The sequence below is a fragment of the Sander vitreus genome, chromosome 22 (assembly GCF_031162955.1).
Source record: "Sander vitreus isolate 19-12246 chromosome 22, sanVit1, whole genome shotgun sequence".
Taxonomy (NCBI): Eukaryota; Metazoa; Chordata; class Actinopteri; order Perciformes; family Percidae; genus Sander; species Sander vitreus.
This window is the reverse complement of record NC_135876.1, coordinates 23,586,529-23,614,049: the sequence shown is the minus strand read 5'-3', so window position 1 is coordinate 23,614,049 and position 27,521 is coordinate 23,586,529. Positions and strand designations below refer to the sequence as shown.

General features: G+C 41.5%; 1 protein-coding gene across 1 annotated transcript in view; it reads left to right on the top strand.

The window, feature by feature from the left end:
* The first annotated feature begins 6,323 nt into the window (after positions 1–6,323).
* The window catches only part of LOC144537439 (gamma-aminobutyric acid receptor subunit rho-3), a 30,917-nt gene continuing 9,719 nt past the window's right edge, over positions 6,324–27,521 (top strand). Inside the window, exons 1-6 of the mRNA XM_078281178.1 lie at positions 6,324–6,592; positions 11,058–11,170; positions 22,335–22,402; positions 23,646–23,869; positions 25,802–25,884; positions 26,383–26,520. Coding sequence (XP_078137304.1) covers positions 6,456–6,592; positions 11,058–11,170; positions 22,335–22,402; positions 23,646–23,869; positions 25,802–25,884; positions 26,383–26,520 — 763 coding nt within the window. The 5' untranslated portion in view covers positions 6,324–6,455. The remainder of the gene's footprint in view (positions 6,593–11,057; positions 11,171–22,334; positions 22,403–23,645; positions 23,870–25,801; positions 25,885–26,382; positions 26,521–27,521) is intronic.

Here is a 27,521-nt window from a genome sequence, read left to right as displayed (position 1 = left end):
TTTAGAGAATAGGCTGCACACACACTCACGCAAACATTTCTCCACCCACAATTCAATGCAGGGAGGGTAAGGTTGCTCCACACACACACACACACACACACACACACACACACACACACACACACACACACACACACACACACACACACACACACACACACACACACACACCCTCTGAATGGGTGGAGTTTGGTTGTGATTGGCAAACGTACAAACACACAAACACAGACCCTCTACAGGAGTCAGTGTTTCCTTGGCAGCTCCATCAAATCCTCTTTCAAAGAGCAACGCTGTTACTGCCTGACGTGCACCGTGTGCAATGTGTTGTATGTTAAACAGTCGACACTGTATCACCCTGCGTGTCCGAACACATTAAAGGCTCCTTTTCCTCTGTTTACTCAAATCACGTGTAGGATATAAATCAAAGAGCCGCATCAAGAGAGGCAGTAACAGTTTTATCCTTTAGCCTCAGGAGACAGGATGTGTCTCCTTTTTAAGTCATTTTTAATTAATTATGTATTCATCTTTTGGTCTGGTTCAGATGGAAAGGAAAAGTAAAACAATCCCAGATGTTGATGAGTAACCTTTATTTAACCTAGGAAGTTCATTGTGCATTGTTCTCTTTTTTTCGGGGAAGCCACAGTTACTCAAACCTAGAAGCTGGATACCAGGTAAACCAATCTGATCTTCTTGGGCTTACATTGAAAGTGCATCAGTCATTAAAGAAACTTACAGTAAGTGGTGTAAAGAGGAAGGAAGGGGGCGGGGACTTTAACCTTTTATTTTTTATGGCATGATTAGGACAGTCTCTGATAAGACTGAAAAGGTGGAGCTGCACACGATTGTTCTTACTGTTTCCACGGTTTTCAACTAATAAAAATAACAAAGAGTCAAAGACCAAAAAAGATCCAAACAAAGCTGGATTAAACAAACAGTCAGAGTTTGTTGTAATTTCACAAATGTGAATTGGTTAAGAAATGATGTGTGAGACTGTCCTCCCCTTGAAAAATGGTCACATAAGTGGTTTGTTCAAGTAGCAATTATGACTTACATTATATTTACGTTTATAATGGCGGCGCCGTCTAGTCAAGTCATTTTATTTGTATAGCACATTTAAACAAACAACAGCTGACCCAAAGTGCTTTACAGGTAGTGCAGGTAAGGCAGAAACAGAATGCCTTAAAGATACATAATCAAGTGAGCAAAGTTTCATGAATATAATTAGGCAAAAGTAAAGTCAAATAATGTAACATAGAATAAAACAGCAATGGAACAAGTGGCTGTAGTAGCTATGACAGAAGCAAAGCAGAAATTAAAGTAGTATAGGAAAGTATAAATCAGGTTGGGGTGGTAGTTTTGGTCAAACAAACACAGGATTTGTGTCCAGTTCAAAAAAGGTAAACGACAAGTTTGTTTTTACTTTACTGAACAAACGAAACAAATGAAGCTACGTCACGTTCAGCGTCATGTGCGTAACAGGAAGGGAAGTAACTCTGATTTAACCCTAAACCACCATCTTTTTCTGAACATAACTAAGTTGTTTTGGTGCCTAAACATAACCAAACTGCAACAGTTTCACGACGTTTAGGACATGACCGTTACATTCACTGGTTTAGATAAGGGGTCGTATTTCCTGCCACCATTAAGACGCCTACACATGATCCTCGACAAAATCGCGAAGTAGGGCGCAGAGCAGCGATGTTGGGTGACGTCACTTCTTGTTAATGTTCGAAGTATTGTCAAACAAAACGGAGGCTAGCTCGCCCCTCCCTCCTCCTCCTGTCCCCTCCCCCTCCCTTCTGTGCTTCCTGAAACAGTCATGAACGAGCATTGTGCAGTCCCTCCAGAAAAATGCGATTATGCGATCGCATAATTCAATGATCATAATCAGCTGAAGTCTGCATATTTATGCGGGGGCCGCATTTTTTCAAATACGCCGCACTTTCGCTGCATAAATTGCCGATTTCCGCACAAAATATGCGGGGCTTGCATGATTTCATAATCCCCGCATTTTCGTTAAAGTCACATATATCTAAGCAGAAAGTTGAAAAATGTTGCGTTTACTTCACACAAGAGCAGCCATTTTCTCCTGTTGCCATGGGAACGTTATAAAAAGTGACGTAATTACGCGACGTGAACGTCATCGAAAAGCTGCAAACCCCGCGATGAAGCCACGATGAAACCGCAATTTTTGCAAGTTCCCACAATTTCATCGCATAAAATTGCATAAATATCCCGCATATTCCATCGCAGTTTTTTAAGAAAACATGCCGCATAATCAAGGATTTCACAAAAAAACTCTCAAAAATCCGTAGCCTACGTGCTAACGCTGCTGCGGTGATGGCTCAACCAAATCCTTCTTGTTGGTTATTGGCTGGAACACAGTTTAAGTTTGGTGGTGCAGGTCGGCGCAGTTTGTTTTTATTGGCGTTTGTGGAGCCTGAGCTGTCTACAGAGACCGCTTTTTTTACAGTGTGTTCAGGGGACAGGCAGCTAGCAGATAGTGAGGAGATGCTTTTTTTACAGTGTGTTCAGGGGACAGGCAGCTAGCAGATAGTGAGGAGATGCTTTTTTTACAGTGTGTTCAGGGGACAGGCAGCTAGCAGATAGTGAGGAGATGCTTTTTTTTACAGTGTGTTCAGGGGACAGGCAGCTAGCAGATAGTGAGGAGATGTTTTTTTACAGTGTGTTCAGGGGACAGGCAGCTAGCAGATAGTGAGGAGATGTTTTTTTACAGTGTGTTCAGGGACAGGCAGCTAGCAGATAGTGAGGAGATGCTTTTTTTACAGTGTGTTCAGGGGACAGGCAGCTAGCAGATAGTGAGGAGATGCTTTTTTTACAGTGTGTTCAGGGGACAGGCAGCTAGCAGATAGTGAGGAGATGTTTTTTACAGTGTGTTCAGGGGACAGGCAGCTAGCAGATAGTGAGGAGATGTTTTTTACAGTGTGTTCAGGGGACAGGCAGCTAGCAGATAGTGAGGAGATGTTTTTTACAGTGTGTTCGGGGGACAGGCAGCTAGCAGATAGTGAGGAGATGTTTTTTACAGTGTGTTCGGGGGACAGGCAGCTAGCAGATAGTGAGGAGATGCTTTTTTTACAGTGTGTTCAGGGGACAGGCAGCTAGCAGATAGTGAGGAGATGCTTTTTTTACAGTGTGTTCAGGGGACAGGCAGCTAGCAGATAGTGAGGAGATGCTTTTTTTACAGTGTGTTCTAGGGACAGGCAGCTAGCAGATAGTGAGGAGATGTTTTTTTTACAGTGTGTTCAGGGACAGGCAGCTAGCAGATAGTGAGGAGATGTTTTTTTACAGTGTGTTCAGGGGACAGGCAGCTAGCAGATAGTGAGGAGATGTTTTTTACAGTGTGTTGAGGGGACAGGCAGCTAGCAGATAGTGAGGAGATGTTTTTTACAGTGTGTTCGGGGACAGGCAGCTAGCAGATAGTGAGGAGATGTTTTTTACAGTGTGTTGAGGGGACAGGCAGCTAGCAGATAGTGAGGAGATGTTTTTTACAGTGTGTTCAGGGGACAGGCAGCTAGCAGATAGTGAGGAGATGTTTTTTACAGTGTGTTGAGGGGACAGGCAGCTAGCAGATAGTGAGGAGATGTTTTTTACAGTGTGTTGAGGGGACAGGCAGCTAGCAGATAGTGAGGAGATGTTTTTTACAGTGTGTTCGGGGGACAGGCAGCTAGCAGATAGTGAGGAGATGTTTGCTGTATGTGACAAAAAATGTTGTAGCCTAAAAAAACGCGTGACATCGCTTAGAGCAACTTTAACTGAAAGAATGATGGTGCAGGGACCCCCTACTACATATACTGTGTAAAATAAAGTTGCATATTACTACAATTACAATAACGTGTAAAGCCTTTATACATACCTTTTGTGGCATACAATGCTAAGCTATTCTAATAATTGTTTTAATGTTAAACATACATGTGGCACAGTGAATCCTTAGGATGAACTGTATCTGTGGATGACTACCTTAGTGACTACCTTACCTATAGGCCAGTAAGCAGTAGAGATTTATATTTGCTAATAATATGTTGGATTCATTCAAAACTTTCAAAAAATTAACAATAATTTGGAGGCCCCCCTGCATTGCCTCTGAGGACCCCCCAAGAGGTCCCGGACCCCCTGTTGAAGACCCCTGACTTGTTGGTCCTTGTTAATGAATGAACCTGATCTTTATCAAAACTTGCACAACCTTTATTTTTCACTTGAATGTTGTTCTTACATGATGTACCGTATATTTCCAAATAATTATTGCTTAATGAAATTACCACAATTGAGTGAGTACTTTGCTGGTCACAAAACTAGAAGTTACTCAGAGAGGTCAGACCTCTGCCAAGGCCATGCCCTATTTTGCAACGTTACTGAAAGTGAAAAAGAATTTGTGTATTCGCCCCGTGATTCTGATCCGCTCCAAGATGTAATGTGTTCTTTTTTGGCCCATACTACCTTCTTCCACCCAGTTTCAGGGAAATCGGGCCAGTAGTTTTAATCCTGCTGACAGTCAGAGAAACTGAACCAAAAACATGACCTCCCTGACGGAGTTAATAATGAATTCGGTAATGATTCACTCATACATTTCTGTGAATACTGACATACAGTTTCTTCTTAAGATGTTCCTGCTCAGCCACTGAGGGGCATACAATGATTCATTACTCACTCACTCACAATTTTTAAAGAGCAATTTAACAAAAGCTGACAGTCTTGTTTCTTTTCGCTGACCTCCAACTTCTCCTGCCACAGTGATGTAGAAACAGTGGTGTAGTCCACGTGATACGCAGGTATACACAGTATACCCACTAAGAAATCTCCATGATTTCCATATACCCACTTAAAAATGTGCAATGATACGCAACAACATATTTTTGTGACAGATATTTGTATTCACAAATACGGGGTCGAGTAACGTGACCGCAAACTAAACTAACACTGCAGAACATGCAGAGAGACTAGCGCAGTGCGTAGTGTGTACGTAGCGACCGCGGGCCCAAATGCTCCGCCTACACTAACGCCAGCATCCTCCCTTCACCACACATGTAAGACAAATAGAAGTAGCCTATTTTATTTTGTCCTTGTTGCTTTGGGGTCAACTTTTGTGATCCAGGCTCTGGTCCCTGATGTGAAAGCCCCCTTACTGCTTTATATCCCATTATATTTTGGATATATTTTGAATGTCATCTGTGATTTCCTTCTCATAGGATAAATAAAGGTATTCCCACCATAAATTGGTGCATAAAAGTGTATCACAAATTTGCAGATTAGTCTTTGACGCTCAAAATAACCCCGGGGGAGGACACTCAGACCCCACACTTTGATATGCAAAGAAGTGTACTCCAGTACGCTGTGATCTCACTAATGGGTGTGGTAACAGGTGTAAACTTGAGAACACTCTCTGGTGTTGCGTTACACTTTAAAAAGATGTTGAAAGGGTTTTGTTTTCTATGTTTTGTGTTTGATTTTAGAACAACAAGCTCTGGGTCTCTTATGATCATGAACTTGTAAAAAATTAGTAAAACCCCATTGAGTTATTTGTCAAGTTAATATCACTGGAACTCAACAGCTCTGATGGTGCAACACAGTTTAACTGCAAAAGTGAAAATTCTTCACACTCCCTTATTGCAAAAAAACCCACGTGTGTGTGTGTTTGTTTTTGTCTTCCGGAGGTGTAAACTGAGGAAGACGGTATTAGATGCACCTCGCTCCACTCGGATTAAACCTCTGCCGATCTTGATGACCTTTTGCTGTTTGAGCTGCTTTCAAACCTCGTGATTCATTTTCACGCAAAAAAAAAAGTCTCCACACACACACACACACACACGATGTGGAGGTATGCGCTCACCACATATTATAATCCATATAATCACACCAGGTGCGTGATTTTTTTTTTTTTTATTGTCCCGCTGACAAAATCCTGATTACTGATGGGGTGTGTGTGTGTGTGTGTGGGACTGTTTGTAGGTTAGTGAAAGATTGCTGTGGCCGTAGATAAGAGGATTAGAGTGGAATTAGTGTCATTCCTCCCATCGCCGCGAGGAATAGATTCATATCGATTTTAATCAGAGATAGAAAGATCCGACACAAACCTGCAGACAAAACAGACAGAGGCAGACTGCGAGAGCGAGAGGAGGCGTGAAGGACGCAGCAGAAGATTCCTGGAGATCATCGCAGCCGGGATGTTCAGCTGCGGACGGAGGAGCTGCACAAACACCTGCTGCAGAGACACATGCATGTAGGAACATATATACAGTATATACATGCATTTAAGAGAAAACCTCAAGGGATCACTCATGTGTTTGTCTTTGTTCTGAAGCTCTCTGGTTGAGGAAACTTCCAGCTGCTGTGGGATGTTGGACCCAAACCAGCAGCATTAGTCTGCGGGGCGGTGTGGACGCTGGAGCTAGCCGGCGATGCTGGCGTCGTGTCAATTGTGGCGGGGAAACCTGTGAAACATGAAGGCGGATGTGCTGACTTGCCTGGCTCTGGCCGCCGCCAGCCTCGTCGCCGTGGTGACCGGTGGTCGCAGCTCTGGACGCAGGAGGCACAAGGAGGTCTTTCTCGGGGAGAAGAGCAAGTTCCAGTTTGGAGGGTGAGACTCACAGATGGATCCAGATCACACACATTTGTCACCGCTCGGTGTGAGCCAGTAGATGATGCAAATGATTAGGAGCGTCTTTCGGTGTTTTCTTCGACTGTTTGTGCTTCTTAAACCTTCATTTTGTAGTCACTAGGGGTCAGCGCAGCAAGCTGCAAACACAACCGACACGTTGTCACCTGATAAAGTTGATATGAGCAAACTTTTGCATATTCACGTACATCCAACAGATACGGAGCAACACTTGCATTAAAGGAACACGCCAACTTATTGGGACTTTGTCTTATTCCCCGTATCCCCCAGAGTTAGATAAGTCCATACATACCCTTCTCATCTCCGTGCGTGTCGTAACTCTGTCTGACGCCCCCACCGTTAGCCTAGCTTAGCACAGATCCTGGAGGTAACCGGCTCCAACTAGCTTACTGCTCCCAATAAGTGACAAAATAACGCCAACATTTTCCTATTTCCATGTTGTGATTTGTATAGTCACAGCGTGTACAAATCACAAGGTCACATGAGACACAGCCATCTTCTAACTGTATACAAACTGGGAACTATATTCTCAGAAGGCGAAGCACTGCTACTTCTGCTACTTGGGCGGAGTGATTAGCGCAACACCTGAAAAGCACCGTTGTTACTCTCTGCTCCTCACCACCGGATTTCTCAGGTGCTGTGAGCAAATCACTCCGCCCAGGTAGCAGAAGTAGCAGTGCTTCGCCTTCTGAGAATATAGTTCCCAGTTTGTATACGGTTAGAAGATGGCTGTGTCTCATCTGCTTATCCAATCCGCTTTGCGCCCCTTTTAAAATCCTCCCGCTTGCTCGCTCTCCGCTCACATGCTCTGATTTTGAGTCATGTTTGTGGACACCATTGAAGTTTAGCGTGTTAGCATGCTAACATTATCTTATTAGCACTAAGCACAAACTACAGCTGAGGCTGATGGGAATGTAGTTAGTTTGGCAGGTATTACCAAAACCAAAGTATTGGAGAAAGTTTGACAGATAAAAAGTGCAAAGAGTACAAATGACCTAAAAACACTTCTTTCCTATAAATGTAATATTAGGGGCTCATTTTTTCATCGACTGTGCTGGTTTCATTGCTCACAGCGGCAGACTGACTTCTGCGAGTTATATGCGAGAAATATTCCAGCTTTTGGCAGAGAGAGCGCTCCTCAAACATGTTTTGTTTGTCTAGTAGGAAAAACTTACAAACTGAAGGATTTAAACCACTCATAAAACGTCACTGAAGCTTTAAGTTGTTATAATTTTAATTATTCAGGTGTAGCTTTAAGATCAAAGTAGATTATTTCAAAGCAGTAACTGCAATAAAACATATAAATGATATTAGGAGGGTAAAATAGATTTAAAAAAGAAAGGATAAGTTGGAAATATTCCAATTGAGTCTGCAAAAAAGTTTTATTTGAAACCTGTCACTGCGGCAGAAAAAGACTAAGATGCATAGTTGTAGACTTGTAACATGTAAGAAAACAAAATATAACTTTAATAGCACCCTGAGAGCCCAGACCTCGACCAAGGCCACGCCCTGTCTAACGGTGTTAATGTCGGGAACTCATTTTTCCGATTATTCCGACGCCACATGAATGCAGCACAAACGCCCGATCTTGCAAAAAACAAAACGACAAACAAAAAACGTTAACAAAAGTGAAAAATAATTTATTTGCCCCGTGATTTAGATCCATTTTGATTTATTTAATGATTTAAAAAAAAGACACATAAAACTGCACAGCAGTGATTAGATTGGCCAACGTTAAAAATCACAGAGGATAAAAATAAAAACATAATAACGTTTGAAGGCTTATTTCCATTGTGATCCAAAATGTAATGGGTTTCTCCTTCTTCATGGTGCACCCTTCCTTGCCTCGTGAGACCGTCGTGATCTGGCGAGCTCCAGTTTTCCACTCGCAGATCAGTCCGGCATCTTGAGACAGAGAAAATTTGGAGCCGTTCGCCAAACGACGGACCAATCAGCGTTGGTTTAGGTGTGACGCAACAGGAAGCGACTGTTCAGTCTAAACAACGTGGCGGCTTCCACGGATGAGATGAGCGTAGCTATCACGCTAGTTTTATCTGAATTAGAAAGTATTCCTTCATTGAAAGAAGAGTAAAAAAACGGCACTGAAGGCTTTTCTCAGAGGAAAAGATGTTGTTGCTCTTCTCCCGACAAGAGTTTGATATATCGTTGATGTGATTGGTTGATTTGGCCCGTCTATCACCAACATACTTCTCAAATGTTCTCCAACGGAAAGTTCCCAGATGGATATGCCGAGCAAATCCATCTGGCGGAGTCAGGTTACACCCTTCCACCAAGTTTCATAAAAATCGGGCCAGTAGTTTTTCTATAATCCTGCTGACAAACGGACAAACCAAGCCGGAGACATGAGCGCCTTGGGGACGGTTACAACAAATAAAATGAACAGTAAACATACATTTTTAACTAAGGGTAGTGTTGTATTTTATTACATATTGCACACCCATTCGGTCTCTGCAATAAAAGCCTGTTTATTAAGATGTTAACTGAACTGTCTTATTTCCAGATTAAATAGTTTAAGCCACATTTTGCTCTTTGTTTGTCGCAACAGCTGGCAGACGGTTGATGTGTGTGAAGCATGACCGTGAGAAAAACAACAAAGTGATCTGAAAAAAATGTCACCGCTCTAACCCTCACTGTTTGACTGACAGGTGATCTGTAGTGCAGAAACAACACACCGATTACAGCAAATGAGTCAGGATAGTGACTAAGTCGATGTAGTAGAAGACTGACTTTTACTGTAACAGAGTATTTTTACAGTGTGGTATTAGTACCTTTACTGCAGTAAAGGAACTGGATACTTCCTAATACACTGGAAATGTGTCAAAGAAAGTGAGCTCGGTTGGTAATTAAGTTTCTTTTAAAGGGAGTGTTGAGTTTAGTTCCTGGAATAAGCTTCAGGGTTTGAGATTATTGTCGAATTTGGTTTGTTTGTTTGATGGATGTGATTGCTTCAATGTTAATTAAAGGGGTTATTGAGAAAGGATTTGGCTCAAACATTCAGTCTGACCCCACAATAACAGGAGACCAAGTGTGTGTTTGTGTGCACGAAGGTGTGTGACTTTCAAAGAGGCTTTTCATCTGTGAACAGAGAAAATTTCAAACAGCTCTGATCTCTTTTCCCACTGTGTGCTCACCTGTGCACTGCACGTGTGTGTGTTTACAGGGGGTAAACACACACACACACACACACACACGGTGCAGCAGTCGTGCTCAGGCTGTAATTACATCTTCTACATACTGAACGTCGTCTCGTGGGGTTTGCCCTGGCTCAATGTCAGACGTGTGTAGTATTTTAAAGTTTATTTAACTGCGTGTGTTTACTTTATGTTGTCTGAAGATGTCCTCACTCAAAACACTCACACAGTGACGACAAATAGACACAAAGTTTGCATTTCACAGCTTGTTTTGCTGCTGAAAACACACATGATGTAACGTCACATTTAGTTATTTCAAGCAGCTTCAAAGAAGGTTCAGCTTTAAGGTGTATACATGGCCTTTGAATTAGAAGTTTGACAAAGAAAAGTGTCCACTTTCTTTTGCCTTTTGGGCAAATACATGTTTAAATCCCTCAAGATTTGTTACGAGCTGCCAAACAAACTCCATTTAAAAAAAATGACTAATTGTATCGAATCATTTCACATTTCAATTACATCTTCTGCAAATATTACCTCTCTACATTATGTTCTGGTGCAGGGTATGTAACTTAGGTGGAGATTCTTCTATCTCGAGATATACAATGTAGAAGAAAGTATTCAGATCCTTTACTTAAGTGAAAGTACTTCAACCACACAGTTAAATATTCTGTTACAGTAAAAGTCCTGCATTGTTTCTTTAGTAAAGGTCTGTAAGTAAAATCAGTAAAATGCCCTCTTTGACTGTTATTTTATTATATATCATAAGATTATTATTACTCATACGTCATGAAGGTTGAGAAAGAAAGGACTAATGGGAAATGTAGTGTAAAAAGCTTATTATCTGCATCACAGTGATGTGCTTCGAGCAGCTTGTTTCATGAGTCCTGCACTAAGGATTGTTTTGAAGCCAAAAAGAGAACATGTCCACACGTGTATACGCGTGCACGTGTGTTTGTTTGTTCATGGAGCCGTGCCACGCCTTGATTAAGGTTATGGTTTTGGCACGACGGCCGGGAGGGAGGGAGGGAGGACGGAGAGAAAGGAAACCACAAACTGTGTTTTTTCTAATTAAAAACTGCAATTTAACCAACCAATCACTCAACACACTCTCTCTGTGTGTGTGTGTGTGTGTGTGTGTGTGTGTGTGTGTGTGTGTGTGTGTGTGTGTGTGTGTGTGTGTGTGTGTGTGTGTGTGTGTGTGTGTGTGTGTGTGTGTGTGTGTGTGTGTGTGTGTGTGTGTGTGTGTGTGTGTGTGTGTGTGTGTGCGCGCGCAGACGTACTGACTACAAGCTGAAAAGACAGGACAGCACCAAAACACTGCTGATAAAAAGTGAACAGCTGTTGAGAATCGAGGAGCACGACTTTGCTATGAGACCAGGCTTCGGAGGTTAGACACACACACACACACACACACACACACACACACACACACACACACACACACACACACTAGACACACTTTTATGTTGTTGTTTTTTTATATTACTTTAACCATTAGTGTTTATTTCCTTTTTTAAGTTCCTTCTTCCTTGTAATGTTTTTTTTTGTACATGTGGTATGTTTTAATGCTCTTTTTATAGCACGTATTACCACCAACGCTAACGTTAAAACTAAATGCTAACCCTTCAAACAGGCCAAAATGTCCTCACAATGTAGAAATGTCCTCACTGCAATCGTTTCAAACTGAAATTGGTCCTCACAAAGACAACACTACAAGCCCCCCTCCCACACACACACACAGACACACCTCATTTCATCCCTGATGATTTTAATCTGCTCGCTCACACGGCGTCCAGCAGAAAAAACCTCACCCCACGCTGATGATGCGGTGGTTTGATGATGTGATGATGGGCACTGGGTCACCCAGACAACGGATGTGTCAATCCTAAAATCACCAACACTGACCCAGATTACACCATTGTGTGTGTGTGTGTGTGTGTGTGTGTGTGTGTGTGTGTGTGTGTGTGTGTATGTATTGTGTGAGTCGGGGGGATTCGAGTGCATTAATCTGGATTATATTCCAGGTCTGGAGCAGATGGAGGGGTGGGAAACAAACTGACATCTCCAGCAAAGATCATCAGTATCAAACATGACAATAGCATTTAGTATTTCTGCAGAGCTATTATTGCTACTGTTACTTAAAGATATAAATATGATAATAACATACGCTTAAACGGGTACTTCTTCCACCACTGCCTACGTTAAAACATGAATCATTTGAATAATAGAAGGTTCATTGTTAAAACACTTCACAATCGTTCATAATACTCAGACAAAGTTAAAGTTAAGTTACAGTAGCGAGTATTTTATCCTTTGTCTTGATAGTTAACCGTAGAAATACTCCGTGATGAAACAACGCAGTGGTTCAATGTCTTTGTCGGACAACGCTGCCTCTCTGGTCCCATTTGAGTGAATTACCCGTGTGAACACGGCCTGAGGTTAGGAAAGGATTGTGGTCACGGTTGAAAGAAACTGACTGTTGGTAAAAACATAGTCTATATCGAAGACGTTCCGCTTCCGGGAATGCTCCATTTCCACCAGAAATTCCGCTGGATGTCCGTCACCTTCCGCTTTCTTTGTGTTGAGATTTTAAACTCCGGTGGATTTGTGAGGACTATGGTTAACTGCTCCTCAGATCTCTGCAGGGTAAATCCAGACAGCTAGCTAGACTATCTGTCCAATCTGAGTTTTCTGTTGCACGACTAAAACTACTTTTGAATGTACACATGTTCCACCAAAACAAGTTCCTTCCAGAGACTATTTTGCAGAGACACCGTGCGGAGCTTAGCGCCGCCCAAGACGATTGTGATTGGTTTAAAGAAATGCCAATAAACCAGAGCGCGTTTTTCTCCCATCCAGGAATGCTGTGTGGACTTGAAGGTCTGGTAAAGTGAGACTAGTATAAACAGGATTCAAACTGCCATCTTCTCTTTGTGCAACCCAGTCACTGATCCTGACCTGAGAGGTTTTTAAACTCATTATTTTCACGACCACAAGAGGTGCATGTCACCAAAATATAAACATAGTTATGTTTTTTGAACAAAGGACAATGCTGTCATTTTTCTGGTGATGACAGTCTCTTCCTTTCATTCTTCCATTGATCTCAAAACTAAACTCTTTCTCACTTTGATGACCTCTGCTTTTGACTGGAAATCCTGGTAATACCTAGCAGCCCTGAAACTTCTTTGGACCCTCGTGTTTAATTTAAATAATTTAAAGTCACAGTGTTTTTGTTCCACGAGATCCTCTTACTTTCTGACCAGGGGTGGAAGATGTACTCCGATCCTTTACTTACTGGTGAGAACTGTGAGAATATTCCTTTAAAAGTAATCAAAATGTTTACTTAAGTAAAAGTATGTGAGTATAATCAGTAGATAAAAGGCAACTCTCTGCGATGCCGTATTAGAGCCATTGTAGGTAAAAAATGAAAAATATATGGAGCTGCGGTAATATTCAGAGAAAGAATTTGGAATTTACAGGATTAAAGTTGTAAATATAGGAAAACAAAGCTTGAATATTATCTGACATTATAAACTCATAATCACTGTCTGTCCCACGGCCCCTGGCGTTTCACCCCACTATACTTTCTCACAAAAGAGAGTGTGTGTGTGTGTGTGTGTGTGTGTGTGTGTGTGTGTGTGTGTGTGTCCCCGAAGAATCAAAACCATTCCCTCCTCAGATCCCTTCCAGTCCTGAAATACACGTGAGACATTTTTGTTACTTGTATCTTGTTACTTCTTCTGACAACTTTTTAACTAAAGACATCTGTAAACTTCCCAACAAACTTCACATCAGGCGGTCTGTTATATTTAAAAATCGTGAGGCCAGATAAAATGCTTGAAAATGCTTCTTTTCGTTTACTAAATCTCTGTATTTCTGGCCTTATAAAACACTGTGTGACCTCGTCTGGTCCCAGTTTCAGGGAGGCCCCCAGGAAGTGGGCCGGGCTTTGAAGCAAATTGAACATAGAAGCCAAGCAGTGATATTGCAACTCCTGAGGCGTCACATAGTGCCCTATGGCCCAAAAAGACTTCTTTCCATAGACTTACATTGTTTAAGGGATTTCTGTAAACCAGTGGATATATTTTTTTAATTTCAATTTGCAAAAAAAACAACTGATGAACTGGCTCATTGTGGTTGTAGTTGTGGTTTAAAAAACTAAAGTACAAATTTGAAGTATTTCTTCTTTTTTTTTACGATTATTTTTCTGGGCATTTTAGGCCTTTAATTGACAGGACAGCTGAAGACATGAAAGGGGAGAAAGAGGGGGGAATGACATGCAGCAAAGGGCTGAAGGTCAGAGTTGAACCAGGGCCCTCTGTGTCAAGGAGCAAACCTCTATATATGTGCACCTGCTCTACCAACTGAGCTATCCGGGGGCCCTAAATTTAAAGTATTTCACTTTAAAACCATTGTTAATGTAAAAACAAAGAAATGCTTCAGCTAGTAGCCAAATCATTTCTTTGTTTTTCACATCAGTAATTCAGTGTGTCATGCTCTATTGTAGCACTGCTTGGCTGAGTAGCCTATCAGTTAAAAATAAAACAAAGCTCATTGATCAAATTAAAATGTGTTCAAAGATTATAGGACTACCTGTAGCACACTCCTTTCAGGAAGCTCACAATAATAGTATGCTCAGACTGGCCAGGAATATCTCAAATGACTCCTCACGTTTTGCACAGAGAATATCAGCTGCTGCCTTCAAACAGACGCTTTAGAGTTCATTCTTTCAATCGCATCAGACTTAAAAACTCTTTCATGCATCAGTCTATCCTATTGTTAAACCAGCTACATTAGAGTCTCCAAGACCTTGTCTGTATGTATGTTCATGTCATTTTCTGTTGTTATACATGTATGCTTTGTTTCCTTACTTGGGTGTTTACGTCATTTGTGGTAATTTTTCATGTATGTATTTTGGCATTCTTCATCTTATATATGTCTGTATGTATATCTATGTCCTCTTTTTTTATATGAGCTACCCAGGGATACAAAAAGAATTTCAGCCCTGGCTGACAATAAAGTTGTATCGTATTGTATCGTATGTACATTCCACCACTGACACATACTGTACATTCATCTGCCAGATCTGAAATTATTCTCATTCACAACATGACGTCTGCTTTAAGGGCAGTAAAAATAAAATCCCAAAAGGGTTAGCTGTGACGTAAACATATGTTATTTGTAGTAAGTGTGCTGTAACATATAAAAAACCCACTGGTGTGGTTCTTTGTGTGTAGCCTAAAACCTAAACCTACAGATACTTCCCGAGCAGAGCTTTGATAACAGTGTTTCCGCCCAAGCTGCCAGTGTTGCGCATGGCTGGGTTGAGTCAGTATAGACTGTGTAGGAGTCTGACATTTACGTTCTCCAAAAGCTCAGAGAATCACCTCTTAATCCCTCTCCACCTTTCACCTTACCCCTCATTTGATCGGGGAGTCTAATCAAAAACACTCATGAGGCTGGACAGAAACATCCCGCGGCCTTAAATCTGCATTATGCTGCTTATGACTGCATGAATTGATCCATCTGCGGCCGTTGTGTTTTGGGATTAAACGACTCATTCTAAAACGCTGAGCACACAAATATCATTTGGGGACCAAAAAAAAAAAAAAGCGTGACCTTGTTGCAGCACCAGGCAACATTTTTATGTTTTTTAAGGTAAATCTGCAGCTCACTAAAATGTTGTAGATTTACACAAATAAAAGATGGATTAAGTGACCAGCAGGACAATCTGTGCAACACATAATGAACTTTTGCTGCCTTTTGGGGCCATACGCAGAGAATAATATCCTGTTTTTTAAGGCCCGATCATCCAGAGATCAACTCTTTACTTCAACACCTGGGGTCCGTTTCAGGAAGGAGGTTTACCAAACTCTGAGTCTAACCCTGAACTCTGAGGTGATTTACCCTGAGATGGGAAACTCTGAGTTTTCGGTTCCAGAACAGCTGATTAGAGTTGGTTCAATCAACTCAGAGTAGGTTCACTCAGAGTTAAGCGCGTGCACCACCACTATAAAAAGGCAGCATGAATGGAGCCATACGACTGATATGGTGAATCGTAGTATCATATGATACTACGATTCACCATGGTAACAACCACAAACAAACTGGTCGGCGGAAATACTCATGAATCTGTCTTCATTTCAGATCGACAAAGGTCAGTTTAAAAGATTTTCGTCACATTTTGAGAGGCTTAGTCACGCTCATCCCGCTTGCCATTTCCGGGTGAGTCCCGACTGCCCTGTCTCCGACTGAGCATGTCAGGTCGGCCAAAATGAAGGCCGACGGCTCCTCCGACGGACGACGGCACGGAACACACCGAACAGACTTGAGTCACTGACCTCGCCAGACTGTCCAACGGCCGATTATCGGCCCGGTGTGTAACTGCTTTTAGGTTCACAGGCTCAGTTACCATGGTAACTGATGCTGAGGTTAAGTTACCTCTCTTTCTGTAACAGAAAGCCCAGAGTTTCCCTCATCTCAGGGTTAACACACGCAGAGTTTTCACTAAACCTGCTGCCTGAAACGGACCCCCGCACAGACGGAAGGGTTAGCAGTAGGGCTTGGCGATATGGAGAAAATCAAATATCACGATATTTATGACTAAATACATCGATGTCGATATTGTAGGGTTGACAATTGGTGCTTTCACAAACACATTTTTTAAATGAGATTTTAGATAATCGTCAATAATGTGGAATTGAAATGGACCAAGTGAAATTTAATAGAAAATATAAATATTTTTTTCCAGCTATATACTGTGTTTACATGCATGCACAAAAATAGTGCATTGTTTCACTGTTGCTGAGCAAACACGCAAAGTCAGGCTGTCAATCACAGAACTTACCGCACTAATGACGTTGCCTAATACTGCAGAAAGAAATGTGACCCCCTGATTACCTCTGTTAGTGATACAGGCTGAGCAGGAACAACCTGGACAAACTTTTCCTCAGGTTTCCTTGTTTTCCAGAACATTTGAGGCCGATGACTCCAAGGCTTCTGCAGCAGTATCACTGCAACAAATGCTCCACAATGACTAACTCATCAACTTGTTAACATCAACAACACGTTTACATAAAAACATGCATGCTCAGGGTTGTTCAAGGTTCACCACCACAGGATGTTTTCCCCCGAGCCAAGAGAGCCCAAAAAGTGGAAACCACATTTGTGTGTCCTTAAGAAACAGGTGATGCCCGATCCAGACATCTGAATTGCAGATTTCAGATTTTTTTTCGAGTCGTTCCTGTTGATCTGGTGTTGTGCTCATTGACTGTTTGTTTCCCTGGTTAGAAATCAACCATTGTTCACAGTATAAAGAATATGTTCAAAATAATAAACCAGAGATTTGCAACATTTAAAAGTTAACGTTAATTGAACACGTAGTGTCCATGGGGCATGATGAGTGTCAGTGTCAGCGGGGGGGGCCTGGGCCTTGTTGATAAGACCAGCTGCAGTCGGGAAGAAACTGTCACTCAAAGAGTTTGTGTCCGGGGTGGGAGGGAGGGCGTTCGTGCGTTATCCTTCAAATGTCCAGCAACATGAGCGATCAGCGGGCCTGCTCAGCCCCTGCAGTGCAGAACCTGTTTAGGCAACAAAACTAATGGTTAGATTCAGGAAAGGATCATGGTTTGGGTTGAAATAAGTTATTTTGTTACGTCACTTTAAGTTAAGTACGTAAGAGAAGTAAGTTAAGCCCAGGAAGCAGAAGGTCACGTGTACTGTAGCTGCTACCTTCAATGTTTTCTTGTTTTTTTTTTAAATCTGGAGATAAATGTGTTGATGGTATGATGTGAAACTGCTTGAATACAAAAAACTTAGTGTTGTTGCCTCAAAAAACCTTGAAAGTTGAAGCTGACCTACTTTTCCACCAGTTTCTCTATAAACTGTTTTAAACATCTTTTGACTGGGTGTGACATAGAGAGAGAGAGAGAGAGAGAGAGAGAGAGAGAGAGACCTTCTGTTTCAGGTTTTTCCCACCAAAGAGCACTCGTTGTCGGGGCTACGCTAAATGTTGAGTCGGCACCGCTTGGTGGTTTTTACGAGTCATGTCGGGACAAAGCCGGGCTGCGGTAGGAGCTTTATGGTCCTGGCTGTCAGATGAACTTCATTAAATAAAGTGTTCATTGAGCTGCTGGCCTGCTAACATTCAAGTGGAATTAACACACTTTACATCCACAGAAAGCACACAGACACTTTCAAGTACATCTTTTTTCTTCTTGTTGGCCTTGAGGGTGAAAACAGGAATGCACTGTAAACCACGTCCAGACGGAGATGACGGACCAAACCAGCGTGTGTGTGTCTGTGTGTGTGTCTGTGTCTGTGTGTGTACATTGAACCGGCAGACATGGTTTTGGTGATTTGCAGGTCAAAATGCTTTTTTCGTTTTCTTGGTCTGGGCTTTGGTCTTTGAGGTGAATTAAATAAAACAGATTAAACCTGTGACCTCTGAGATACTAACAGAAAACCCTCTCAACAACTATGTAGCTAGACACAATTAAAAAAGATGAAGAGTGGATGGCGTCACAGTTCTCTACTAAACCTAACAGTTCTTTTATTGGCCCACATACTCAGAACAACTCATATGTAACTTTCCCGGTTCATCCAAAATAATAAACCCAGAGATCCTCTTCCTAAATGTTGAGCTCAATTTTGCTTTTTAGCCTGCAAGCAGCGTGGTCCACCATGTTGTTTTCAGACTGAAATAACTACCAGCGGTGGAATGTAAGTGTAAGTATGTAAGTACATTTACTCCAGTACTGTACTTAATGCTATAGTACGTAGTTTCTGCCGCCCCCATGAGGAATTCTAAGTAATGACAACAAAACTGTCGGCGTGTCCACATGATACAAGCCTTCAGTGATCACGTTCATTAATATCAAAAAGGTACGCACTAAAGCTTTAAATACAAATTTGAGGTACTTGTACTTTACTCGAGTCTTTTCTTTTCATGCTTTCTACTTCTACTCCGCTACATTTCAGAGAGAAATATTGTACTTTTTACTCCACTACATTAACCTGACAGCTTTAGTTACTTTACAAATTAAGATTTTTACACACAAAACTCATGTACAACCCGACAATATAAAGGTCTACTGAAATGATTACATGATTAATCACCTAGTTGATTGACAGGACTGTTTTAATCGTTTCCAGTGTCTAAAATGTGAGGATTTTTCTGCATTTAGTACTTTTACTTTTGATACTTTAAGTACATTTTCCCTGATGATACTTAAATAATTTTACTTAAGTAGCATTTTCAATGCAGTACTTTTATTTGTAACAGTATTTGTAGAGTGTGGTATTAGTACTTCTACTGAAGTAAAGGATCTGAATACTTCTTCCTGCGTTGCTCCCCACCCTTCATTCAGCGCCACGTTAGCATGCTAACTCGGCATGGCACCGAATATTATACCTGCTTAGCATCAGCATGCTAGCATCGTCTTGATGACGCATTTAGCTCAAAAGCTCATTTTTTTTGGAAGTCCAAGTCAAGTCTCAAGTCTTTGAAGGGCATGTTCAAGTTAAGTCTCTGGCCATCTGATTTGTCCCTACCACTGTATTGTTAAATATCTCTGCTTTGGACATACAGTACAAGGCGTTACATGGCCAGGCTTCTTTAAATTTAAAGTAATTATTGACCTCTGTGTTACGATGACGAGGATTAGAGGATTTATTTGATCAAAACACAAAAAATAAATCAAGGAAGTCCTGAGAGCTGCAGCAGGCAAAAACCAATACCAGAATGTAGTCCAAAGGAATCCAAAAAAAAACCAAGGAAGTACAAAAAACAGGAATAAACAGGAAGCACAGAAACTGACTAGAGCTGACATGGGGAAACACGACAGGAACCAACACAAACACACACAAAATGATCTGACAAGAGAAGAAGGGAACACAGAGGCTAAATACACGAGGTAAAGAGAAATGAAGGGACAGGTGATACAGCAGGTGAAACACATCAGGGTGGGGCAGGACAATCAGACAAGGCGGGAAAACACAGGAAGCGAAACTAGACAAGACAATACAGAAAACAGACTATCAAAATAAAACAGGAAACAGAAATATACACAATCCACAGAATACACAATCAAAACAGGAAAACAGAAACATACAAACAGACAGAAATATCCACAACCACCACACTCTTGAGTTTTGTGAGTAGCCTCAGGTCTTCAGGATTTCCAAGGTGAAGCCTGAAAATTAAAGGAACAGCCACCCATAAAGTCTCAAAGAAATCAAATCAGTGCATTTGTTTTCTCTGGCTATTTTTTGTTTGTTTTAGAACTTATACTTTGAGGGTTGTCCTCTTAGTTCTGTTTTTTTTTTATATTGTTTATTTTTTTCTCCCTCCTTTCCCGTTTCTTCTGCTTTATAAATTAAATGTGCTCGCTTAAGAGAACGTTTTCAGACATCTAGACATATAACGTATAACCGTCCACAGCATTAAAATAACTATATTTCAATGTGTAGTCAGAACCTGCTTTACATTAAAAAATAGTTATAGTAGTAGTAATAGTTTGAATACAGATGAAACAAGAAGTATAATGTAATCTAGACGTCTAACAGCACTCCCATTTCAGCCCAGTTTAAATTTAGACACATAGACGTCTTTTGAGCTGCAAATCACCAAAACAAGCACACTGAGTGAGGTGAAAGTTCACAGTTGTCAAGGTGATTTATCCGTACTGTAAACTGACAGTCACAGTGGCACATGCTCCCAGTTGCATTCCCCTCATTGTTAAACTTTTAACATTGACTCTAAAGACCATAATGATACAGATGTGAGAGACGTTTAAGAGTTTAAGACAACAGTAATATCATTGCTGATGCTTGTGGTCGAGTCAGGAATGAGTTCTTTAGTCTGCAGGCCTCAGCGGTGGATACATCCTAAAATTAGCCGAGTAGACTTTTTGGAAAAGCCAGAAAGACCGCCAAACGGCGTCATACAGTAGAGTGGTGGACAAATGTCCACCACTGAAAATATCCTGCCCAAACTTTGTCAGGTCATGATTGATTTGTGGAAGCAGAGCAGCAAAACAGGGATTTGTGCTGTTTAGCTATTTATGATCTGTTTGTGTGCACAAATGAGGTTCTTCAGGTTTAGCGGTTGAACAAGCTTAATCTGCTAATGAGGCGGATGGAGCGGGGGAGTGGAGGACAGATGTTGATGCTGCTGTGAGCTGGAGGCGAAGACGAAGGATGTTGTTACCAGTGTTTGACCAAAATGAGGTTTTGAGGGCCGATAGAGATAGAGATGAATGTGATAGAAGCTGCTGAAACACTCGCAGACAAGTGATTTTGGACCACTTTTATTAGAAACAAGATTTTCAGTGTTTAATCCAAAGTTTAACCTGTGTTTAGGTGGAAAAATCCTCTGAAGCAACATGTACACAATCATGGGACATCATTTTCTAAGTCTGATCTGAATAGTTTTCTCTCCTGTGTTGACGACGTGAAGGGATGCTTTGCCGATTTTAATCCTGCTCTGTGTCCTCTTTGTGTGGGCAGTGTGTTTAGTTTAAAGGTGTTTGGCTTCCCTCCGTGGGGCCAGCACACAGAGGAGCGGAGCAGCGGAAGCCAAACACCGTTCATCTAAACACACACTGCCCACGCTGCCATGACAAAGGGATGGATTCAAATCAGCAAAATATCTCTTTTCTCTCTCTTTTTTGTGAAAACATTTTTTTGTAAGATATCTGAAAACAGGTGAAAAATAATGTTTGTTTGTTTGTTTGTTTTCGTAATATTAATTCTGACCACAAAAGGCTGAAGTGCACCACTTTCCCATGTTCTGTTTTAAATAGGACTAAAAGCTTTATTATAATTATAATTTCTCCATGCACTCTAAACCCTGTAGTCCACCTTCAACTGCACACTCAAAATCAATCCGTGCACCGTTGATAAATCAGAATTGTTACTTTTTGAGACATTAAAACTCACCTGGAAGAAAACATGTTTTAGTCCATAGAACATTGGGGAAGTGGTGCCTCTTTTGCCTCTTGTGGCTGAAATGAGTGCGACAACAACAACAAAAAGGACTTGGATCATGACAAAAATAATACTTATTATAAGGTAACCTGTTCTTAAGTCAAAAACACAGGAGCGAAAACAAACAATTTAGATCGGACTTAGAGAATGGAGCAGCAGATTTTTTATTTTTTTGCCTCTCAGGGCTTCCAAACTATTGAATGGTCAGAGTATGATAATGTTTGTTTACCATAATTACAGGTCTCCTTTCATACATTTTTCTATCTTTATCGCCTACAGTTCTTTACTGAATATTGTGAAAAGTATTAGAACAGTTGAGATTGTCTGTGATGCAGTTATTTGTAGTTTCATGATCCTAAATACACGCTGCAAAGATGTCAAGAGGTAGTAAAAGATGAGTAGAGAGTTTTTGCAAGTTTCTGCAAAGCGCCTCAGGTGAAAGGAGAACGGAGAATATGTTTTCCTGGAAGTTGTTCTGACGTAAAGTACAGTGTCACTTCTTGCAGAAACCCTGATTTATGAGTTTGAGTTATTAAGTTTAACATGAACATGATGGTTTTCAGGTGCAGCCATCCCTGTGGGCATCGATGTGCAGGTGGAGAGCATCGACAGCATCTCAGAGGTCAACATGGTGAGGATCTCAAACATCTTAAACTTCATTCCCAGCTGTGATGACTGGCTTCACACATGTTCTATCCACTGGTGAATGTGGCAGAGAAACCAGTCAATGTACAGCATTTTAATGGCAGAAAATGCAACGAACATACCGGTTGAACATTGAGTTTTTATGACAATTCTACCGTATATTAACTTGTTAAAAAACAAACACATTATATTCATGTAAGATACTAAATGTGTCGAAATATGTGATTCTATGCGTTCAAGTAAATCCTCACAATTGAACTAAGCCTGAGGTCATGTTCTTTTTTATTTTATTTGACATCTTTAAAGCCATTTCAACTTTCAATTTTCAAAATAAGGTTGTGCATTCAATAAGGGACTTAAATGGATGGACCAAGTGACCGATCATCAATCAAAATAATCCAAATATAGATATGGAAAAATTAGATTTTCACAAAAGAAGTTAGTAGCTAACATCTTTGTTGCTTTTTAAAACATTTAAAATGTCAGAATCTTATTACTATGAGAATATATGAGGTTACTGAAAGCTGGAACTTCCGAGGGTTAAATAAAGGTGACGTCGACTTTGAGCTGCTCTGATGTCACTTCCTGTCTGGTGTGTGACCCCCGCAATGGCTCTGCTTTCAACTCAACCGGCCACTCACTTACAAGTCTCCATCCAAGAGAGATGAATGGTGGAGGAAGGGCAGTGTCGTCATGGCACCCTCAATTGGAACAGTAAACAGAAAATCTGCATGTCGTCTGGACACAATCCAATTCAGGCTGCAGAAAAATGTCCATCTCCTCCATCACCAACACGATTTCTTTTCAGCTCCCAAAATAAAAAAAGTTATCTCAACATCTTACACACCCTTTTGCAAATAATGTCAGACTTTGACATCAAATGATGATTATTTCCCCCTACATTTTTTTCCACTTTGCTGACAAATATTCTTACTTTCATCAGGATAATGTGTCTACAAAACCTAAGATTAAATCCTTCATTACATCTGTTTTCGTTTAAGTTATTTCATACAAGTTAATGCTTTAAATGGCAATACAAAATTAGAACAAAGAAAGCCAAAAGAGGAAAAAAAGGAGGAAATAAGAGCAGAAAAACTAAACATAGGAACAGTAATGATTATGACTGTTCTGTGACTGTTAATGAATTGTTGTGGATTTAAAGTTCATGAATCACAAATCAAACTAATTATAATATATCATCTAAATGATCTCTGTGGTGATCCCCGCAGGACTTCACCATGACTCTGTACCTGCGTCACTACTGGAAAGACGAGCGGCTGGCGTTTCCGTCCCAAAACAATCAGAGCAGGACGTTTGACTCGAGGCTCGTGAAGAAGATCTGGGTTCCTGACGTCTTCTTCGTCCACTCCAAGCGCTCCTTCATCCACGACACCACCATGGAGAATATTATGCTGCGGGTTTACCCCGACGGAAAGATCCTGTACAGCGTCAGGTAGGAAGACACCAGAAGTTAAGTGGTGGAGGTTCAGTTTTTCAAAGTGAAAAAGCCCAAAGTCCCCCCCCCCAAAGAGACTTACCATCTCCAACAGAAAACACTGTTCACAAACTGCTCCAAACAGCTCTATTGTAGTCCAGCCTTTACTTCAGAGACAAACGTGGTCACTTTGGAACACACGTTATAATGCTCGCCTAGCTGCTAGCATGGCACGCCCTCATACTCTGCTTCTGACTGGCTAGTAGTCCTTACCTAGGTACTGTCAGGGCACGCCCTCATACTCTGCTTCTGACTGGCTAGTAGTCCTTACCTAGGTACTGTCAGGGCACGCCCTCATACTCTGCTTCTGACTGGCTAGTAGTCCTTACCTAGGTACTGTCAGGGCACGCCCTCATACTCTGCTTCTGACTGGCTAGTAGTCCTTACCTAGGTACTGTCAGGGCACGCCCTCATACTCTGCTTCTGACTGGCTAGTAGTCCTTACCTAGCTACTGTCAGGGCACGCCCCTCATACTCTGCTTCTGACTGGCTAGTAGTCCTTACCTAGGTACTGTCAGGGCACGCCCTCATACTCTGCTTCTGACTGGCTAGTAGTCCTTACCTAGGTACTGTCAGGGCACGCCCTCATACTCTGCTTCTGACTGGCTAGTAGTCCTTACCTAGCTACTGTCAGGGCACGCCCTCATACTCTGCTTCTGACTGGCTAGTAGTCCTTACCTAGCTACTGTCAGGGCACGCCCTCATACTCTGCTTCTGACTGGCTAGTAGTCCTTACCTAGGTACTGTCAGGGCACGCCCTCATACTCTGCTTCTGACTGGCTAGTAGTCCTTACCTAGGTACTGTCAGGGCACGCCCTCATACTCTGCTTCTGACTGGCTAGTAGTCCTTACCTAGCTACTGTCAGGGCACGCCCTCATACTCTGCTTCTGACTGGCTAGTAGTCCTTACCTAGCTACTGTCAGGGCACGCCCTCATACTCTGCTTCTGACTGGCTAGTAGTCCTTACCTAGGTACTGTCAGGGCACGCCCTCATACTCTGCTTCTGACTGGCTAGTAGTCCTTACCTAGGTACTGCACATGTGGGACTCCCAACAAAGATGGAACAGAAGTGCGATGCCTCACTCTGTAGCTAAAACAGAGAGCTCAACACACAGGGTGAAAAGAGGAGCTGCAGCAATGTGCAGTACAACAAAAAAATTATTTTTTATATTTTAATTTTTTGAAAATTAAACCATGTAAACCTATTCTGATATAACCTCTAAATACAAATATGAACCTGAAAATGAGCATAATATGAGCACTTTAAAATTAGTTTTTTAAGATAATTTATTTGGGGCTTTTCCCTTTATTTGAATAGACAGGGATGGGGGGAGAGAAAGAGAGGGGATGACACGCAGCAAAGGGCCGCAGGTTGGATTTGAACCCTGGCCGCTGCAAAGGACTCAGGCCACATGGGGCGCCACTCTACTGGGTGAGCTAGAGGCCCCCCGGGACATGCAGGTGTTTTATCTGCACATCTGATGCTTTAAACCAGCCCGTACAAGACTTACCCAAATACTCCAACATTTCACATTTCAGCTGTCAGCACACAACCTAATTTAATATATGGCTCCCGGGTTTGGCATGGTCACCTGTTAGGAGCAAAGACTGTAAACATAATGGAAGTAGCATCGGTGACGTCACCCACTGGTTAGTGGACAGCTGCTTTGAAGCCAGCAGTTTTTTATTCTGCCATTTTGTGCTTTTAGGAAAACATTTTACACATAAATGTAGATATTTTATAACTAAAACCTCCCTGAACCATTGGAAGAATGAGCTAATGTCTTGATATATATATTAATTGCAAGAGAGGTTTCTATCCAGGACATCTTGACATGGTGACTGACTGTATTGACAGTGGAATGTTTGTTTGTGTTTTTGTGTTTCAGGGTCACGGTGACGGCTCTCTGCTCGATGGACTTCAGCAGCTTTCCTCTGGACACACAGAACTGCTCGCTGGAGCTGGAGAGCTGTGAGACACACACACACACACACACACACACACACACACACACACACACACGCCTTCTTACAACATTCATACATTACATCACTCAAGAACTGTACTTAAGAATAATTTTGAGGTACTTATACTTTACTTTTTTTGCTTCTTTATACTTCTACATCTGATAGGAAAATATTGTACTTTTTACTCCAATACACGTATTTGATAACTTTAGTTACTTTGCAGATTTGGATTATTAATAGAACATAATCAATGAATAAATTATGGTGTAATATTATTCATTAAGATCAAACTTTATTGATCCCCGGAGGGAAATAAATAGATAAGGTAAATAAAGTAGTTAAAATCCACCTTTACCAGCGCAATATTAAAGGACTTTTACTTGTAGTGTAGTAGAAGTATTTTAACACTTTAACTTTAAGAAAAAAAAATTTAGTACTTCTTCCACTTCTGAAAAAAGGTAAACAGCAGCAACAAATCTCTCTCCCCCTCTCTCTCTCTCAGATGCATATAATGAGAACGACCTGATGCTTTACTGGAAGAATGGGAACGACTCTCTGAGGACGGATGAGATCGTCTTGTCTCAGTTCTTCATTAAGCATTTCCACGCCTCCAGTGGCCTGGCTTTCTACAGCAGCACCGGTGTGTGTGTGTGTGTGTGTGTGTGTGTGTGTGTGTGTGTGTGTGTGTGTGTGTGTGTGTGTGTGTGTGTGTGTGTGTGTGTGTGTGCATGCGTGCCTGCGTGTCTGTGTGTTAGTTTCAGTAACCTGAATCCACAGACAAAAGGCTGAGACGTTTCTGTTTTCAAAAGGATGCAGAAAGTGGTTCACTAGGATTTAGGTAGATATTAATGCAACAGAATACAATAATATTTTTGACCAGTGGTTACCAACCTGGGGGTCTGGACCCCTGTAGGAGTTCACAAGAGAAATCTGAGGGGCAGTGTAGATATGTTCAATTTAGATATCCTTGTTTGAGGTAATTTGAATGCTATTTTCTACAGTACTTCACTACTCCACTGCTGTACATCTTTAAGGACAATTGCGGCGCCAAAATGAACCTAGGGGTTAATAACACGTGTACCGAGTCGACCGTTCTCTGGGATATGTTTTCATGCTAATCGCATGTGACCAGTTTTAGCGCGAACCGCTAATGAGCTTGTAACACTTTTCATCGGGGCACTGGTAAAGTAAAAAGAAAATGCTATTTCATTGAGAACTTTGTAAGTGTACAGACACTGCTACTTATTAAAAAGATTTATAAAGACAGTACCGTTCACGTATACAGGCAGGCGCCATCTTGGGAAAACAGTCACGACCAGTCGAACCACAAACGCCGTGCTTGAGCTATGTTACTGGTTACTGGTTGCACGGCGTTCCTGTATTGCTGCATGCAGCTTTCTTTCGAATGTCGAAACCCCCTCCCCACTGATGTACAGAGGCTGGCACAACAGCATGCTGCATGTGACAGTTTCACAGTTTATTGTAAAAAAGTAAATAATACTAATAATAATATTAGTATATAACGTGTTGCGTGTCATAACTGCACCAAAACTGCAATACTGCGTCATTGGGTACCCAACAATACACCCGCCAGGTGTGAAGTTGATGGAATGAACAGTTCTTGAGATACTTGGACACACA